The sequence below is a fragment of the Buteo buteo genome, chromosome 18 (genome assembly GCF_964188355.1).
Source record: "Buteo buteo chromosome 18, bButBut1.hap1.1, whole genome shotgun sequence".
In the NCBI taxonomy this organism is placed as follows: domain Eukaryota; kingdom Metazoa; phylum Chordata; class Aves; order Accipitriformes; family Accipitridae; genus Buteo; species Buteo buteo.
Genome location: NC_134188.1, coordinates 15,382,900 through 15,403,759, shown reverse-complemented (window position 1 = coordinate 15,403,759; position 20,860 = coordinate 15,382,900). Strand labels below are relative to the sequence as shown.

General features: G+C 38.8%; 1 protein-coding gene across 2 annotated transcripts in view; it reads left to right on the top strand.

Moving 5' to 3' along the window:
- Positions 1–3,031: 3,031 nt before the first annotated feature.
- Positions 3,032–20,860, top strand: part of CEP126 (centrosomal protein 126) — a 44,367-nt gene continuing 26,538 nt past the window's right edge. For both annotated transcript variants that reach the window (XM_075050045.1, XM_075050044.1), the window contains exons 1-4: positions 3,032–3,633; positions 4,628–4,753; positions 14,851–14,996; positions 16,271–16,376. In XM_075050045.1, the coding sequence (XP_074906146.1) occupies positions 3,539–3,633; positions 4,628–4,753; positions 14,851–14,996; positions 16,271–16,376 (473 nt within the window). In that variant the 5' untranslated portion in view covers positions 3,032–3,538. The remainder of the gene's footprint in view (positions 3,634–4,627; positions 4,754–14,850; positions 14,997–16,270; positions 16,377–20,860) is intronic.

Genomic DNA, 20,860 nt, shown 5'->3' with positions numbered 1-20,860 from the left:
TCTACATGACACATCAAACATATATATTTTCATTGTGATAAAACTGTGACAGATTTTTTTATATGCCATTTTTGAGCATTGGTATCTATTTGGTATTGAGTAGTCTGGGCTACTTGAAAGAAAAACTAGTATTAATCAATGTTTTCATCTTTTTACAAAGGTTTTTATCATTAAAATGAAGGTGTTTTTATTGGTGTGGTGGTGGTGCACTAGAACAGGCTGTAGAGGCAATTTTAGAATATGTCCTAAAAGCAAATTCAAACAGAAAACTGAAAAAATGTTACTTTAAAGTAATGCTTTGTATTACATAGAAAATTGTTTACTGGGAGGACAATAAGAAGAGTCTCTTGGTCTCGCTGGTAGCCCATCTGTAGGAACGCAGGTACTGAGAGTGAGACAATCATTCAAATACAATGATTTTTATCCCTGAAAAATGTCAAAGTACAAGAGAATGTCCTGAAAAAGAAGAAAACTAAATGTAGTCCACAGAAACTTAATTAAAGCTATGAGGCACTTACAGTTTTCACACACTCAAATCCACTATTTTTGTATCTTAAAAACTGGATCTGATACTTTAACCAAAAAGCAAATTATTCGGAAAGTTTATTTAGAAAGTGCATAAAAGTCCAACAAGATTTTCAACTCCTCATACACATTAGAGAATTTAGATTGTGATCTGGCTGAATAAATGAAACCTCAGTTTCTAATGTACCACTGGGAGATACACTGTCTAAAGGGTCATCAGAATACGCTGTTCAACATCACCTTACCCTGGTACAGCCAAACAATGTTCCAAATTTGTCTCCATACTGTGGTTCATCTCCATCCCTGTCCGAAGTTGGGATACACTGAAAAATAGCTTTTGCTACAAAGAGATCTGAAAGAAATTGGGAGAGGGGGGTTAATACAGTTTAAATCCAGATTTTAATCCAGTTTTTAATCCAAAGTTTTGTTTTAAAGCTAATAGCTAAAGGACACTAAGCACCTGTTCCTGGCCTCTCCCTAGAGGAGCACATTCAACGGCCTGTGAAATTTTTAACAAGTCTGGTTCTTCAGTATCTCTCAAAATCAATTTTTTAAATTTGTTTTAAAGTATTGCATGGCATATCATAGTTTTCCAATATAAGAATTACTAGAATTTAACTAGTGCCTCAATTGAAGCTCTCTCAAGAAGATGCAGGTTACGATTCATAATTCAGTCTCAGGAAGAAGGTGAAAAGATTTTCATGGCTACCCATATATGACATTAGCGGGGAACAAATAGTTTTTATTCCTCTTCCTATGCACAGAAATAGGAAGAGGTGACAATTTTCAGGAAGGAATGGTTAAAATGATCAGAACATTGACTGAACTCCTTCTCCTGTGCGGTCGCCTACACAGTTAAACTGAAGCTTGGAGGAAAGCTAAAGGGCATTAACAGATTAATCCCCCGCTGGAACAAGAAGGAAAGAAAAATGTGTTTCTGCAGCAGCATAGCTATGCTCCAGCCTTCAAATAAGATTTGTAATAAATTCAGAATCTATCCCACAAAGATTTAAGAGCTGATCTTTATCCTTCACTGGAATATCAGTCTCTAGCCCAGAGTAAAATTTATGAAACTTCTTTCAAACCAGCTGCCAGAGTGGGACCTTCCATTTTGTAACCACTTGACATCAGGCTGCTTGCTGTCCCAGAATAATCATACAGTTCTGAAATATATGGTCCTCAGCTAGTCACCTTCTCATCCCGCAGTCTGAAAGATGTGAGGTTACTCACCAGGAGGAATTGTTTAATAACCATAAAGGAGGGCTATGAAGAACTAAGAAAAAGGAAAAGGTAAAAAAGGGAAAGACAGAAAGATATATAAAGACTATTCTTAATTCTAAATTGCAGAAGGTATCTAAGGTGAAGCTTCAAGTTGTGCTGGATAAGATCAAATGTGCAGGAAATCTAAAGCAGCTCAATTTCTGCCAGCATGAGTTGACCATGAATTTGAACCTTCCTAGCTGTGACATGGGCTCAAATTCTGCAGTTGTTTCCCAGCTCTGCTTCAGTCCTGTTTGGGTGGCTCAGTTGTCCATACTGATAAAGCCTTCTACTGCATCCTAAATGAAACACTGCATTTTATCAAGCAAACTAGGATTTTAAAAGTGTATGTGGGTTGAAAAGCATGTGGTAGTAAAGTGACAACCAGTCTTCTACCTGCAACACAGAATTGTTCAGATTGGGCAAAAAGGTGATGAATTTGGGGCTGGTATTCTGAACTAGAAGTGAAAGACATCCATTTTATGGTCATCTTCTCAACTGCGGTAACTGGGATATTATAAATATTAAGCACATTTGGCAACCTGAGCATCAGTGGTCTTGACTGTAAAATGGTAATAGTAACACCTACTTCACAAGCTGTGCTACAAATAAGGGGGGGGGGGGGGGGCGTGGAATCTGTGGAGAAAAGTATTTTACAAATGCCAAGTACTATTTCTATGCTCCTAGTCAAAGACATAGAACAGCTGCACACTGAAAAAGAGAAGAATTGGTTTAAGCTCAAATACAACAGCCAAGAAATGTCTCGCCAGGAAATCACCAAGGCATTTAGCTTTTTGCTGACAGCTCATCCAAGGCATGGCAATATCCCAAGACAACACACCCTGCTTTGCCTGAAACCCCCCAAAAATGAAGTTTTGCAGTCTTACAAACAAATTACTTTTTTTTTTTTACTTTGTGTAACTTTATTTACTTTTTAATATAGTTTTTTATATTTTTCTATAAAATTTTATACAATTTTACTTTTTTTTTTCTTTTTGCATTGTGATTTCTGCACCCTGTGGTTAAAAACCAAAAAGTTTATCCTGTTAACTCCACGCCCTTACCGTCAACAGATTTAACAGACATCCACAGAGAGCCCTGCAAACCCGCAAGCAGCACACGGGCTCAGGGAGGTGTTCCGTTTGCCCTGCAAAACTAATGAGAAACATATTTGCTCTGATATCGTTGTTTTGTGGGGTTGGGGGGGGGGGGGGTGTTGTTGTGGTTTGGTTGTGGTTGTTTTTTTTTAAATGGCATCCTGTTATTTATAAAAGTGCAGAGAGGATGGAAAACCCGGTGAGAGCCAAGCACCGTGCCTGGGCACGCAGTCCGGCAGCGGTGTCCCTGAAGAGGAGACCTGACACGGAGGCTGCCCGGCGGCGGAGCGAGGTGCCCACGCCTGGCTTCTACCAGAGAACCTCCGGGGACCGCGCCGCGCCGCGCCGGGCCGGACCGGGCCCCGGCGGGAACGCTCCCTACCGAGCCCCACCCGCCCTGTCCCTCGCGCCCGGTTTGATGTCTCGTACAGGCAGCTCCCGCCAAACCGCCGCCGCCCCCTCAGCCGCGGTCCCGCCCCTCCTCAGCCGAGGCCCCGCCCCCTCAGCCGCGGCCCCGCCCCGTTGCGAAGGAAGCGGCGTCTCCGGTTGCTACGGCGGCGGCGGCGGCGCGGCCGGGACCGCGCTGAGGCAGGGCCGGCGCCCGGCACTGACCGCGGCGCAGCTCCGGTTTGGGGGCGGCGGGCCCGGGGCGCTGAATGGAGCCCAGCGGGCAGGGCGGCGGGGCGGCGCGGGGGCAAAACCTCCCCGGCGGCCGCCACCACCGCGCGGATGCGGTGCGACGCGGTGCTGTGTATCCTTCCGCGTATCGTTCCGCCGGCGGTGCGGGGCTGGGGCGGGCTCTCGGGGCGGGCGGTGGAGCGGTCCGTGAGGGCGGCCCGCCTCGGGAATGGCCTCCCGGCAGCGACGCGGGGCCCGCGGGGCGGCGGGGGCTGTTCTGCCCCCTGCGAAGGGGGGAACGGGGCTGCCCGGGGCCCGTGGGGGACGGCGGCGGCCGCGGTGGGGTTGGGGAGGTGAGGGGGCGGCCCCCGCCCCGCCCTGTCCCGCCGTCAGGGGTCGCCTCAGGGGTGGCTTGAGATAAAACTCGTACGTTGGGGTTTTTAAACGGCTGTGGAAAAGTTGACTTCTCAGACAACTTCGGAGTTTTCTTGTTTTCCCTCTTCTAAGAGGTACTGCCACTGGGAATTGTGCTTCCCATCCGAACTTGGGGATCCTTATTTTCTTGAATTTAAGTAGTAAGAAATACGGGCACAAGTTCTAAGCTTCACCTGTACAGTGCTACTTAAATCATTACTGACATGAGGCAGGACTGATGGTGCTCTGTGGAGAGCTTTTATCCAGTGGTATTAATGAATTTCAGTGTAAACAACTAATCCTTTAGATGGGAGGGGGGCTGTTTTCACTGCCGAAAGGTCTTCTCTGTGATACATGTATCCATGTTACAGATTTAGATAACAGAAAGATATCTCTTCAAATAAAAATAATAAAGGTGAGATTTTTCATCTGCTGATACCATGAAAGATGAGTGCAAAGCCTCTGTTAAAATCACTGTAAACAGTAAAATGCAATTACATTTTTTTCTGGATGAACATAAAGTTAGCTATGACTATAATATACCATTATGGGACCAACTGTTGTGTACTTAGTCAAAAGGCATATCAGCATTTTGTATCTCATGCATAAAGTTTGCCCTTTCCCAAAAAGGTATATAAAGTCAGTCAAACAGGCTGTTATATCTTTTAATGAGCTGTTTAATACAGTTTCCATTGTCCTTAACACAATACTAGGGATAGAGCTTTAACATTTCATTTTGAATGGGATCTAGAAGAAGAACGTCGGACATTGAAAGAAGATCAAAAAATATGTCGGAGTAGGGCACAGAAATACTTGGTAGAGACAAACAGAAGAAGAAGGTAAGTAAGTAGGGTTCCTTTGGTGGGAGATTGTAAAAAAAAAAAAGACTCAAAACCTTGAAACAGCTCAATATATTTCTACTATTTGCATGTTCACTTTGTTAAATAGCCTCACTGCTTTGTTCTGGAGGAATCCAGGCTGAAAAGTTTCACCAATCTGGTTTCTTGCTATAGGACAAATCAAATACAAAAAGAACAGTATTCTGATTCACTCGCTACTTTTTGGAAACTCACTGTAGTCACCTCTTACTGTATAAAGTAAAGGTAAGTAGCTCTTTCATCTTGTGGCTCTGATCTGCATTTCTAGTATTCTGGTTTTTAGTAGCTTCAATGGATGTGTGAAAAATGCATTCAGATGTACAGTACAGGTCAGCAGGCAGGCAGTTGCTGTTGCCTTCTGAAGTGTATGCTTTCCTGTCTGCATGGCATAACAGCTGCACAGTATACCCTACACGGTGGGGCTTTGTGCCCCCACTTCCCAATAAACACCGTGCAAAGTCTTTCCAGTACAGGATTGTATTTATGATAAAGTTATTCTGTATTGACATTTTAAACAGATCTTTGAATATTCTGTCTTTCTGCATGCATGAGAATGCAAAGTCATGAAATATTCTGTGATAAATGGATTAAGTAATTTATACACTGAGATGTTTCAGTGAAGTGCTGTAAGTAGTTTAATAGGCATAGGGGGCTTTTCCCTAGCATTGAGGTCATGCTTGCACACACAGGAGACTCCGCTGTGTATACTGCAGAGGTAGATGGGTTCCTCCTTGCAAGCCCCCAGCCTCAAGACCAGGTTCTTCTGCCTAGTGTTAACTCATTAATGTTCATCTCCCATAGTTCCCATATCAGACGATTTCTGTTGGACAATATTTACTTATTGAAATGTGTTGATAACTCATACGAGAGGCAGTAGATATTGTTTATACTGCAATTTTAGCTTGACGGTATGTGCTCTCAGCATGTTTTGAAATGTAAAGAAAAATGGAAAAGGAAATATAATCACCTGGGAGTAATTAAAGACTGTGCAACCCACAGCCTTTGCAGATAATAAGCTGAGTCTCAGCTGAAAAATTAAATACCTTATTTGGTTTTCTGGAACAGTACCACTGTAACGCTATGCATCTCAGATGAACACTGTTTATTGTATTACTGGTCTTGAAATATTATACACTAATATAAAAGCAAATACCAGACAGCCTGCGTACTTTTGACAGACTGGTGTAGTTAAACTAATACTCGTTGATACATAAATACATTTCCATATGTATTTCATTGCAGCCTTAAGAAACACAGTATAAATCCAAGTTACTCAGGTGAGCCAGTTAAAATTTAGGTATGGTATTCATAAAATGAAATTGTTTCCATTTGTGATAATTGAGAATGGCATAACTTAAGCATAATAAGCAGTTCAAATGGAATTCTATGGTGACAAGTCTTCCCCTAATAACTGAAAAGGAGTTAGTTGTCTAATGTTAGAAAGGCAGTAAGTGCATACAGTATTAATAAGCTGTGAAATATAATTCAAAATTAAAGGTCATTGCATATAAAGAGGAAAGTAATTTGGAAATAAAAAGTTCCTTGAAACTGAATTTTTTTTCCTGACAGTTATGTAGGTAGGAAGCGATTGATCAACCATCAGGTCATGTCTCAAATCTATGTGTGAGCCAAGATCCATTAGCTTTGTAACACATGTAAAGGTGTTAGCTATGATGATGGTTTCTCAAGGGTAGCATGACTTCCTTAAGCTTCACGTTCTCACCTGGCAGCAGCCTAAATTCTCCCTGACAGGGCTTACAGGCATGTATCAGAAGTTATTCTTGGCACTGCTGGTTTATAATTTCAAAACTGAAATTGTTTCTTTCTTTTTTTTTTTTCAACATATGGAGAGTAGACGTGAGTGCACTGTGAAGTATGACAGTCTGTTTTCTACTTCTAACCTTCACACAAAATGGTTAAGGTTGGAAGGGACCTCTTGAGATCATCTGGTCCAACTGACCTGCTCAAGCAGGGCCACCTAGAGCTGGTTGCCCAGGACCAGCTTTTGAGCATCTCCAAGGGTGGAGACTTCACAACCTCGCTGGGCAACCTGAGCCAGTGCTTGGCCATACTTACAGTAAAAAAAAAAAGCATTTCCTGACGCTCAGAGGGAACCTCCTGTGTTTCAGTTTGTGCTTGTTGCCTCCTGGCACTGGGCACTGCTGAAAAGAGCCTAGCTCTGTCCTTTTTGCACCCTCCCTTCAAGTATTTATAGACATTAATAAGATCTTCCCTAAGCCTTCTCTTCCCCAGGCTGAACAGTCCCAGCTCTTTCAGCCTTTCCTCATAGGAGAGATTCTCTAGTCCCTTCATCATCTTTGTGGCCCTTTGTTGGACTCTCTCCATATGTCCATGTCTCCACGGTACTGAGGAGCCTAGAACTGGTCATAGAATCATAGAATCATTTAGGTTGGAAAAGACCTTCAAGATCATCGAGTCCAACCATTAACCATGCCCACTAATCCATGTCCTGAAGTACCCTGTCCACTCGCTTTTTGAATATCTCCAGGAATGGTGACTCAACCACTTCCCTGGGCAGCCCATTCCAATGTTTGACAACCCCCTCAGTAAAAAAATTTTCTCACTATGAGAAAGATATTGAGGTGCTGGAGTGTGTCCAGAGAAGAGCAACGAAGGTGGTGAAGGGTCTAGAGCACAAGTCATATGAGGAGCGGCTGAGGGAACTGGGGTTGTTTAGTCTGGAGAAAAGGAGGCTGAGGGGAGACCTTATCGCTCTCTACAACTACCTGAAAGGAGGTTGTAGCGAGGTGGGGGTTGGTCTCTTCTCCCAAGTAGTGAGCAATAGGACAAGAGAAAATGGCCTCAAATTGCTCCAGGGGAGGTTTAGCTTGGATGTTAAGAAAAATTTCTTCACTGAAAGGGTTGTCAAGCATTGGAACAGGCTGCCCAGGGAAATGGTTGAGTCACCATCCCTGGAGGGATTTAAAAGACATGTAGATGTGGCACTTAGGGACATGGTTTAGTGGTGGACTTGGCAGTGTTAGGTTTGCAGTTGGACCCAATGATCGTAAAGGTCTTTTCCAACCTAAATGATTCTGTGATTCTATGATTAATGAATATGTTAAACAGGACTGGGCCCAGTATTGACCCCTGGGGTACACCACTAGGTACTGGCCTCCAACCAAACTTTGTGCCACTAATTGCCACCCTCTGGGCCTGGCCATTCAGGCAGTTTTCAGTCCACCTCCCTGTCTGCTAATCCAGCCTGTAGCCATCAACAGCTTGTCTACAAAGATCTTATGGGAGACAGTATCAATAGCCTTAGTGAAGTCCACAGAGACAATATCCACTGCTCCCCTTTCATCTTCCAAGCCAGTCATTTCTTCGCAGAAGTTTATCAAGTTGGTCAAACATGACCAAATTTAATGTCAACCTCAAATTTACAAAGCCTCTGCTGAAAAGTAATAGCAGTGAATTCCCTTTAGCAAATAGATCTAGGGAAGATATAGCAGAGCTTCTGCTCTCTTCTCAATCTTGTGTCATTTAGGTTCATTGTCTTTGTGTTGCATTGTGGAGGAAAACTTTTCTGTGGGGTTTTTTTGGTGTTTTTTGAAGAACCACCACTTGTCCACCTTTAAACAACGTTATACCAAGGCTGAGTCCAAGTATGATAGCCCCTAGTGCCCAGAACTTTTTAAGCTAATGAGAACTGCATATGCAGAGAGCTTGCAGATTATTTTCTCTTTTCAACCTTTTCCAAATGTACTTGTAATGAAATTTCCCTGATAGTTGTATTGATCTGTTGTCAATACCTCTAAAATGCAGCAGCTTCAGAATTAAAAATACTCAACTTCTGACAAGATGTGCTCAGTTAATTGGTTTATTAGTAAAAGACAAAAACATCCCTTGCTCAGAAAAGAGTAAGTATAGCTTTGGAAAGCAAAATCTCAGTAGCTTAACTCACAGATCTTTTTCAAAGTGAATACTTAGAGGAACCCATATTCCTATCTGATGCCATCAGTTTATTTGCATCTCTTGTACTGACCAAGCTCCTTAGTTTTGTGTTAACAGCAGTACTTCAACACAGCGAAAAAACAGCCTACTGGTTATCTTTATACAAGTTCCCTGAGTATCAAGAAAGTAATTCCTTTATTGTCTCACTGATATGTGAAGTTGCGATTTCAAGGTCAGCTTAAGAATTAAATATGCTCTGGGGCAGTAGCTGACAGATATTTTGTTTAAATAACAGTATTCTGGAAATAAGAGCTACTGACTAAGCACATACTTGATGTAAATGAATAGGATATCATATTTTGTGTTTATATACCACACTACTTTCTAAATACCAGCTGCCGATTTACTGGGGACAGTAGCCTTCCTGCTGTTATTGCTCAATGCAAAACGGGCATCCCATTTTACTGTGTTGTTACTGTCTGCAGGTAGTTGGTTCGTTCCGGGAATGCAATTGTCTATGTGCATTTTTAAATGAACCTTACAGTCAGCTGTCTTGGTTCAGTGTTTTGAAGTGCCTTGAAATCTGAATAGCTAATCCAGCTGTTGTAATTGGGGAAGGAAATGCTTTCCCAATTTATCAGTTTCCAATCTATTCCCATTGTTACTGTTTTTCAAAACTACTTTATTTTCAACATATGCACAAGCTTTGTGCTCCACCTACTGGCTGATTATCATTGATTATTTAACAAAAGCTCTTTAAATTATTCATCAGTGTTGTTGATAGAGAAGGAACAGCAGTTTAGTGCCAGAAATAGGAGAAAAATGTTAGCACTTGGTAAACAGAGAGGGCAAAGTGTTAAGAATTTTGTATTGCTTTCTACATCAGAATGAATCTGTGAAAAGTAGTGATCACTGTAACCATGTAGACCTGAAATACAGTGTGCCATTTCTGGTAATGGGCCGTAGGATTGTGCTGAATTTGCAAGGCCTCAGGACAGATGCTTGCCAAGCTTGCTCTCTCTGAACTTTTCTTGACCTGCCTGCAGCTTTGTTTTTCTTGGTTTAGCTGCAACAACAATTTCTCTAATTGACCAGGTGTCTGTGGCTAATTTATTTTGCCTTTGTTTATCTTTTTATGGTATGACCATAGTTTTATATAGATAGCAGTAACAAGCAGTTATTCTATGTAGAGAATGAGATATTTATGACTAACATAATGATACAGTGTAGGGAAATACAGGCCTGGTATGATAGCAGAGGCCTTGAGACCTGGAGGTGCAGGATGCGGCGTAGAGGAGTACAGGGAGGGGATGATAAGAGATGCCGCACAGGCTTGGCACTGGAGACCCCACAGCTGTAAACAACTCACTGATAGTTGGTTAAAGAAATGTAGACCTAGATCTTAAAAAACTGGCTTTAGGGCTAACAAAGAGAACAAAAGAATAGTATGTAATATATGTAAAAGGCACCATGTATGGAATATTTGGAGGTACTGTGCACCTGCAGATTGATGAAGAAAGAGCAAAGGTGTAAAAGCATGTTAGCAAATGTAAAAATGACTCCAAGTGGATCCTGAGATGAGGAAGAAGAAAGCATTAACATGAACATCATATTGTTCCTGGTGAGGGGACTTCAGATGCTGACAGCTCACCATAACATCCCAGCACCACCAGAATGAAACTACCAGCCTTGGGATGGCAGAAGAGCAATGGAAGTGTGAGCATCAGGAAAGGGGGTAGAAATTCAATGTGTGAATAACAGTTCAACTGGTTTATCACTGTTATTGACGCTTTCTCTGTATAGAAGTATTCCAACTGTATTTTTCAGTAACAATTATATCTGGATTAATAATGATTAGACTCTTAAGATTTGAATTATGCTAACAGAAAAATTCTTGGCTTTATATAAGGTGTGCTTGCATTTTGCCTATAAACAAGATTTGGAGTGTAAAAACTGGTGGATACTGCGGATAGCCCTCCTGTGAACCTTTGGGGCATTCTGGAGGACAGCCCTCTGTGAGCCCTTTTGGCATTGTAAGGGTTGGTCCTTCTGAAGCCCTTACAGCAATTTCGGTCTGTCCTTTTGTATTCAGCATAAGATAATCAAAGAAGATGAGGGAATAGAGTTAATATGTGTTCCTACGGTCCTGGTAAGTATCTTGCTTAAAGAAAAAAATTGATCTATGGGCAATGTCCGCAGATCTTTTTAGGGATATCAGGTGTGTTTCCTGTTTGATCATGAAGGGGATTTTGAGTGTGACACCCCATTCTTGCGTTTTCTTGATATTGCTGTAGTCATTAAGTATACAAATACCCTCCTACCTGAATTTTAAAATTACTGTGCACTGATTTGCAAACATGATATGGCAATGGATGAATAATATCAACTCAGTATCAAAAGGTTTATTTCATAGCATTCCATATGCACTGTATATATTCCTTGTTTTAATTTTCATCCAAGGTAGTAGTAAGTATTTAGTCCACCTGGGAATGTAGCATCCATCACTTCATTGTGAAGATAATTTAATAAAATTAACCAGGAAATAGTTCCACCATCTAGTCATACTGTTTTTAACATAAAAATACCTTCCACATACTGTCTGTATATGTGAAACTGCTAAATATTTTAAGTTTCATATTCCAAATTCACTATAAACATTTTGGCAGCCATTTCAAAAATTGCTGCACCGCTGGGTTGTTTATAGTAGACAGAAAAACTGGGTTAAAAAAACACCGGTCAGGAAATTCTTCTGCTAACTCTCCATCTTAAAGCCATAGTCTTTTGCCAATGTTACATCTGTGATATGAACCTAAGCTGGTGGCTTAAGGAGAGTGGATGAAAAAACATTTGCTTGAACTGTTTTTCTATAAGATGTCAATTTGCATTTGTAAAATTATTTATTTTACATAATGCAGCTGGGTGTCACAATTTACATTCTGTGAAGTCAAGAAGTTAATGATGCAGCCTTCACTGAATATCTTTAATGCATTTCCTTACATTTAATATAAGATCCTTTTTCTTCCTCATGTCTTAATCCAAACCAAATACTGATCATGATGAGCTGTGGTGAAAAAGACCGCTTGCATCAGCATTTGGACTTGCCCATTTCCAGCTATATGGAACAACACTCTTTTTTTTTGTGCCAGTTATTAGGAATGTGGAAGAGTGCAGCTAAGTCATGCTCCGAAATAATTTTTAAAATAAATAAATAAATTAAAACTCTGTCAGAATTTACTCTTTCCTTTTTGGAGTTATACGCTGGAATTACTCCAGGTGCAAAGTTGTAGAATTTCCCACATGTCTGGATTTAACAACTACAGTTCAACTAAAGGCCTTCTTGAGCAACTTCTAGAAATATTAAGGGGATGAAGAAGAATGTGTTTAAAGTACTTAGTAGGATAAGCAAGTCTGTTTCCTCTGTTGTGATTTCCTATTTCTTTAGTCAGGATAAAGATGTAAAATATTGCAGATTTCCGTATCAGATTTTAATGTGAGTGAAATACAGGAATACTGAAAGTTTACAATGAACTCTAGTTCTATTTTTTTAGTTTTAACTTCTGGATTGTATGAACAATTAAAGTTCCTGTGAAATTTTAAGCAAATTGCAATAAGACATTTTATGTGGATCAAGTTCTCTGCAGATTTTTTCTATTTTTGGATAACTGCTTGTCTGGCTTCACCTCATGCCTCAAGTGAAGCCATTCCTGCTTGCTGACAAACTGAAGTTTGCAAATGAACCTTGCACTGTTGGGATCATATTTTAATTTAATTGTTTCTCTTTGCATAAGTCAATCTTCTGTCGTATCCTTCATTTGAAGCTGTAAAGTTTTATAACTTCATCTCTAGAAGAAAGGTTAGCTTGAATTGTAGAAATTCACCTGGATTTTTGAAAGTGTAACTATTAAGTGTCATTTGCAATAAACAGGTTGTTAAAATAAGATGTAAGCTACTCTCTATATGTTACAGGATGTCGTCTCAGCAGTTCTTGTGCTCCAAGACAATTGTGAGGAATACTGTTGCTGGGACATCTGGAGCTTTCTGGGGGGAATGTACTTCCAAAGTAGAAGCAGTAATTGCTTATGTTGTTTACTGGCATTTTGATTTCTGACCTTGGAGAACATTAATCCAGAGTGCTACATACATTAGCAAAAGCAGTGGATCCTTTTGCACATTTTGTCTCTCTTCTTGCTTTTGGCTTTTCATATGCTCCACCACTGTCTTTCTTGAGCTTAACATTGGTAGTTCTGGAGGTGTAGTACTGAAGAAAGGAAGATCAGATGTTACACAACTTCCATTTCCCCTTATGATACGGGGAGGGGTTTTAAGGTGCGCTTGTAATGATGGCAGGAATGCAAGTACATAGTCTTTGAGATTTAAGATTTGAATAGCTTCATGGAAACTGTTTACAGTGCATTTCCACTTAAAAATAAATCAAAAAAAGTATCTATTTTTTCTTCAGTTTCTATTAATGAAATGCAATAATTTGTCCATAAAATTGGGAAATCTCAGTCATTAGTTTCAGTATATATTGACAACCATGCATATATGAATTTTCAAAATACTGAAAGTTCCTTATGTCTCTCTCTGCTATGCTTTGGCTTCCAAGTGGATTAAAGTGGATATTCGTGCAAAAGTGTGTGCTTGGGAATTAGCTGGCAATTTTCCTATTTTTTTAGTATTGTGCGATTACAGCCTTTAGACTTTCTAAAATAAAAAGTACCTATTTCAAATTATTTTTCTCTTTGTTTTCACTGGTGATCAGTTAGTACTTTGAAGGGATACTAGGGAGGGTCAAGTTGAATATTTCAGTTTGAACTTTTTTCTTGAAAAGCAAACAGAAGAATAACTAAAATAGCTTGAGTTAAGGACTAGCTTTGTTAAGTAGCAGCTTTGCTCCGTTAAGCAAGAAGATCTATGAAGCAACTGCAAGTGATTAAAATTATGGGAATGTATCTTATTGTGATGAGAGAAACAAAGAACAAATGGTTAAACATTACTACCTTCCTTTCCACTAATTCTGGCTAGGAATGGGACCCTGCTTAGCGTACTAGTGACCTGTCAAATCACATTTCTAACACACAGAGAACTTTAAAGATGAGAAGCTCCCAGTTGTGAACCTTGCATGGCAGGCTTCAGAAGTTTAATTTGAAAAGTATTACTTTTACAGTATTACTGTATTTAGAATAGAATGTTTCCAGGGATGGGCCATCTACCACCTCTCTAGGCAACCTGTTCCAGTGTTTCATCACCCTCTTTGTAAAAAATTTCTCCCTTATATCTACTCTAAATCTACCCTCTTTTAGTTTAAAACCATTATTTAAATATGACTTGCCTACATAGGCACTGTGCCAATAAATTTACTGGGTATAGTTCACTAAAAGAGCTAGTTTAAGTTTGTCAGTAAAAGTTGATTATTTTGTCATCAGGAATAAAAATTCCACATAGCTTCATCAAGCTTGTGCCTACCGAAGGAAAGCTGATGATGGTTGTTTTCGATTAGAGCCTCCTTTGCTTTCCAGCCAGTAGAAGGACATGTTTAACATATTTAACAACTGATTTTGTCAATCGTAGTTTCACATTACTGTTTTATCCCATTTTGTGCTACTAATCTGATTGTCTTTCAGGAAGCTTCTCAACAACTAGAAGTTGATACTAATTCTTACATACTGATATGTAAAAGCTGTAGTTCCTTTGCATTATTTCTGAATAACAACTTTAAAACTGTTACTATTTCTCTGACAGCTCATGAAAGGCACACACACAGAGCATTTGCAGTTCACCTGCCTATTGATCTGCCCACTGTGATACATTTACATGGTAATGTAAAGACTGTGGTGAAAGTCACATTGGTGACAAGAACTGGTTGAGTCTGCATGTTAATTCACATATAAGAAAGAATAAAAACTCTGGTTGAGGCTAAAAAATAAAAATGTTATGGTGTGTCTCTTCTTCACCACCCACTGTCCCATTTACATTCAGACAAACCATAAAAATCCAGCTGTGCTGAAGTTTATAGCATTTAATTTATGCACAAGCAAGCTTTTGTACTAAAATTGCAGATTGATAAGCAAGTGAGTTACTAATATTTTGGTAAATGTAATTAGAAAACAAAGGGATCATCTACTTTTGCTTCTTAAATACAGAGCCTTTGAAGAAAGACAGAAGAAAGAAGAAGAAAAAGAACAAAGATTTAGAGAACAAGTTCTGCAGCAGAGGAAAATCAAACTTCAGGAAGCAACTGATAAGTTCCAGCGTGCTCATCTGGCTTTTTCTCAGCACAAGCGAATAGGTTTGGAAATTAAAATTTAACCATTATTCACAATACAAGTGTTTTTCTATTAAGAGAATATAATTGAGGCAAACAGAACAATTGACCACTCAAATTAATTGAATTCATATAAGCAAAACTTAACTGACAAGAAGCTCAGGTCTGATACGACAAAATTGAGTAGAGGGAATTAGAAAAAACAACATTCTTTTTCTAAAAATTGTATGGGATTTCCCCACTTTTTCCACTGTAGTGTGCTTGTTGCTTACAATACTGTGCTTTCACAGTTGGCTGTTGGGTGTTACAAAACCACTGAATGTTACTAGGATAGTATAACGATCTGCTATTTGAACCCCAAATATGAAATATTGAAGAATGTGCATTTTGTTTATCATTAAGTAAAAGCAGTCCTAGCATATATTAATGTATTACATAACTTTTGCTGAATTAGTCAGCTTTTTAAGCTGTTCTCTTGCTGCTGGGAAGTAATGATCACTTCAACTCAGTTCCTGCTTTCTTGGAATCAGTGCAGATTGGCAGGAGTTTTTAATAGCATCAGCCAAGTCTGATTTCCAGTTAACTTTCCAGTGTTGAAACTCTTAAGATATGGTATATTACTTAGGTATTCTTTAACAGATTTACTCTCCCAACTGCAATTGTGCCAACTGTGAGGTAATGTCTCTAACTTCAAGATCAAATGTCAGATTAAAATAACAAAATAGAACAGTACTGGTTTAGGGCTTCTTCGTAACTCTAATGACAGCCCAGACTGTGTAGCAATATAATGAATCACTATTTTTTTCCTTGGTTTTTCTTTATAGCAATTCTGCTGCTGCCACTTTCTACCCTATTTTTACTTACTTGAAAGAGGCAACACCTTGTGCCTGTCTGGACTCTTTCTTCCTCCACTGATTTGATTATTAAGTTACAATTTGGCCCCTGTAAAATATCTGCAAGCCATAACTTTGGCTTAGTGCATGATCAGAATAATCATAATGTAAAAACAAAGTTAGTGCTAGATTTTTTAACCTCCTACTTATCCAACAGTGCAGTCTAAAACCAGATAGCAAAACTGTTGAATACATGTGTTACTGTAAACACTTAAATAGACCGGGGTTTTTTTCCAGAGGAACTAGAGATGTCCCAGCATGTCTAACGATGCTAAACCACCCAGTTTATTGTAACAGTCTAGATTTAAGCTTCCAAATTCAGAAACTTAACCAAACTGTGTGTGGTAAAATATTCCAATTTTTAAAATATTTTTTCCATTGTGTTTTTTACTCTAATCCCTCTAGTCCAGACAAAAGCAGCTTTTCAGTTAGAAGAAGCTCTTGAACAAATTAAAGGATCAGTTTTAACACCGGGACTGTGCTTCCCCAGCAGAAACAGAACCAACTTCAGGTAAGCATTTCTGTTTACTCTGATGATCAAAGGAAGTAGATTGCTTAGTGTATTCAATAAACAGCAGATAATTACTCTTCAAGAAATTGTAGACCATTTCTCTTGTAGCAAAGAAAACATTTCTGTGAACTGTTCCAATGAAACATGAAACATCCTTGAGTTGTTTGTGTCCATTTGGTAAAACAGCAGAGGAGATGACACAAACCTTTTCCCTTCAGCGGAATTCTGGGAATAGTCAGGGTTAACCCAGTTCCCATTCAGTTATAGCTTGACTCAGATTGCCATAGTTATCAAATCAACTGATGTTCCATGAATTATAAAGTATTTTGTCTAGGTGATTTCTTATTCTCATCCAGATTTTTTCCTTTTGACTTTCAAGGATAGTTTAGTTTGTACGGTCATCCCATGATCTTGTCTTCTTTCCAGCTGTCATTCCTTTACATTTCTCATCCTCTATATGTATCTTAAGCATCCTGATAACAATTTTGCCTGCAATTTCATTTTATATCACATACAATTTGAATTCCATACTTTTCACTCTACCCAAGCACTTTTTCTAAGATACCATGACTTATCACAGAATGTTTCTTCATGCACATTTTATCTATCTGCTGTATTTGATACTCCTTCCTGATTATCTCCTCCCTAATCTCTCATTTCTTTGATGTTTCAGTTCAGGAGGTTTGTTGTTGTTGTTGTTGCTTTTGTTATTACTATTATTATAATTATTTTCTGCATGCTGTAAATTGTACACATGTTCAGAATAGAGATAAATTCCGTCTAAAAGGGGTCTCCCTACTTTTGAGCTTCGATGTGTTCTTCATTGTGATGTCAGTATTCAGTTTGATTACACATCTACTGCTGGTTAATACATGTTTGCAGGAAATAAACTGGGTGATTGACAAAATATTTTATACCTCTGAGAACTACATACTCATGCTATCTGCCAGTCAACATGCATATAGTTCTGTAGCTACTACACTGGGTTAACATAATGAAGGAGGATTGCAGCCATAAATAGAAACAAACAAAAGATCTACCTGCTAAATATAAGTTGAAATTATGGTGAAAAAATGTAGATGTTTCTGAACTCTGCCTCAGGGTTCCTGAACATTTTCCTCATTTCACTCAGAGGCTCACTTAAGGACAGCAGCTCAGTGCCTCTTCCCCCTGCCTTTATAATGTGTTCCTTTATTTTTCGTCTTTCTTCAAACTGCTCCTTGTGCCTCAGGGGCTCACATTTTTCTCTCAGGACATCTTCAAACCATTTACCATTTCTTACAGTGTAACATTGCTGTCACTCCATATTATATTTGTGTGATTTTAAAAATTCAGTATCCTGTAATAATGATAGTATGTTCTTTTCCTGATTTTTGTTTTCATAACCTGATTTCCTAAGGAAATTAAATTTATACATTCATATTCTTTTACAGTTTGTGTTCCCCTAGTAACAAAATTTGAGGGAGAGCTAAGAATCTCAAAGATAATTATATTTCTACAAGTTTGAAATTGGCAATTTGGAAGGAAGAAATTATTCAAACAAGTGACCCCAGCATGAAAAAGGTTTAAAAGTTGAGTCCACATTGACCTATTGACAGGTCACAAGCCAGTTAATACAGGTAAGACAGCACATGAATATCCTGGAATCTGCCACAGAATGTGCTGCCTTTTCCCCAGCTGGTAACTAGGAAGCTTGGGTAGGAGCCATATGGGGTGGGTGAAGGAGGATGTAGAGAATATTTGAGGGATGGTACTAAGGCAAAAAGAGTTAAGTTGTTGCAGTACAGGCTTCTGTATAGGGGCAAGGTATACAAATTAATACAAAATAAAGCTTTGCTTATTCTGATGCTAACAATTTGTCTTTCTTCCTTGTGAGAGAAAATACTCTATCCATTTTTGTCTGCATCTCACACAATACCTTACTAAGCACTGAGATTCAAACTAAATACACGCTAGGCTGCATAGATTCTTCTGGTCTGCTGCAGAAGATGTTAATGCAGGGTTGTTCCTTTTAGTTTTGGTCTGGGAGCCGTAGTTTGTGTGGGTCACAAAAGTGGCATTTCTGTGGTTTTAGACTTGATTCCAAAAATTGTGCAAAATTCTCTTAGAGTGCAAATAAATTTCTTGCAAATCACTACAGCAAAGTAAGCTTTGATACAGAAAAGCATTTTGAGAAGGTTCTCAAAGGTGAAGGTTCTTCAAAACTCACCAGTTCTGAGCTGTAAATCTTTAAAAATGTCTTATAATCCCTTTATTCAGAAATTTGGAACAGCTAATAACTAACTCAGGTGAGGTAGTAGATCCCTTTTTGTATTTCTATCTCTTCTTACACTTCTATAAACACTCAAACCAAAAATCTTCTATCATCTTTAGAATTACACTCTCTCAGAAATAGAACGTATAGAATTCATTGACAGTTCCATTTTAAAGGAAGAAATGAATACTGTATTAAGTATTCAAGATAAATATGGCTGCAGACCCAACTGGGTATGGGTGAATTTTATAAGGTTCTAGAATTCTTAATGTCTATGTTTAAAAAGTTGTAAAAAATTAAATTAAGAAATGGAGACATATTACCTCCCTTTGGAGAAAGGCAAAAAATCCTGAAACACCTAATGAGTAAGAGATTTTATTCTGTGCTTGCAGTAGAGCTACTCTGCTTCTAATAAGGTTTAGTTATGAAACGCTGAAGCAAAGATTTTGGTCAACTCATTAGCCAACAGGCATTGGGATGTGTGCACATTAAGTGTGTAAATGGTGTGCTGCTCTTTGTACAAGATATATTTCCCTGTTTGTGTTTAAAAACAGTTGTATTTGATTAGGTTCAGTCTTGGGATAGAAGCTTAATTATGACAAATCAAAAACGTTATCTGAAAAAAGTTGGAATGTAGAAGCCTTTGTAAAATATAAAAGGTCTCAACATCCAAATAGATATCAAGAAACTGCTCCCCCCCCAAAAAAAAAACAAAACAAAACAAAAACAACCAACAGATTTTGGGGGGCCAGGTGTATATCAGTCTAGTCCACAGTAACAAAGTCTTTAAATAAGTACAGAAAGTTTTTGGATAGGGAGGATATTCAAAAGAATACAGAATGCAGTTTTATGAGTTCTATAAATAAATGAGAAGTTGTTCTCCCTTTTTGCTATTAGCCATCTCATCAGAAATAATAAATTCCATTTTAGACTCTGCAAATATATATCTCTGCTTAGGTCAGTGCAATTAAGCCAACCTTTTTGGAGTATTGTATAAAATATTCTGAAAAATAACAATCATCTTGATGGGATGAAAGTTTCCATTTTCCATTGTCCTAAAATTGTAAGTGTTGTAATAAATACAGAAAAGGTCTCATTAGACTATTTAACCATTTGACACAGATGTACTAAAAAGAAGAGATTGATTCTAACACAAAGTATAGTTTTAGATACAGAAAGAGGATGAAACAGCTGAAGGCTGAGAAGAAGGAACTGTGGAAACTTAAGCTGAAGAAAAGGAGAGGAATGAAGGAAAGGGGTTATTGAGTTTCTGTACATATATTAGACATATGGTAGCTATCTCCAGCAAGGAACAATACATGTTTCCTAGTAATGCATCTCTGCTGGATAGGCAGTAGAGGAGGAGGAGTCTGTGTACGTGTTGTGTGACTGCAGTGTTCAAATTTGCTCAATAGGGTTGCCAGCTGTTAATGAAGATAGCTTTGCGTCGCATGAAGTAGTCATATCATCTTATAAGTTCCTACACTGCATATTGCCCATATATGAAAGGAACCATCATCTTCACCATCATGTTCACTGAAAATGAGGATGGGTAAAATGTGCATGGTAGATCATCTTATCAGGCCAGATTTCAATTAAAAAAAAAAAAAAAGAGGGAAATATGTGGGAATATATGATTTTCACATTTAGTTGCATATAGACTAAAAGTTCACTTTTGCCACAAATTTAGCTAAAAACCTTCACCTAATTTACCAACATTTAAGGGATCATGTTGATGCTGCTAAGGAACCATATATGAGAAATGCATCCTGGGAATATTGGAAAGCATCTGCATATTAAACTGACAAAAGGTTTGGTTTGCTACTCAATCCAGTGATTGTTGAGACAAAATATCATTTCAAATATTGGGCCTGATCAATCTGGTAAAATAAAAGCTGGATCTCCCCTTTTTGGTAAAGGTATATCCATTTTACAAATACCTTCACTGAAAGTTTATCCTGATAATCTGTTTCCAAGATCTATTCTCCTTCTACCACCATCTGTAATCAGTGTGGAGTACAACAAATACTTGACCCTAAAACAGCAAGATAGGCTTGGCTTTCTAATGATTTGTAAGGGTTATGGCTCTACTGAAGAGATGTGAGAACTCAAAGCATGGATCTGGTGAGAGATTTCTATAAGTGCCACTTTGGATATGCCAGACTAAGGGCATTTAGTGCCCTCAAACCAGGTTGGAGCCAAAAGACAGGATCAGTGTTCTTTGCTAAAC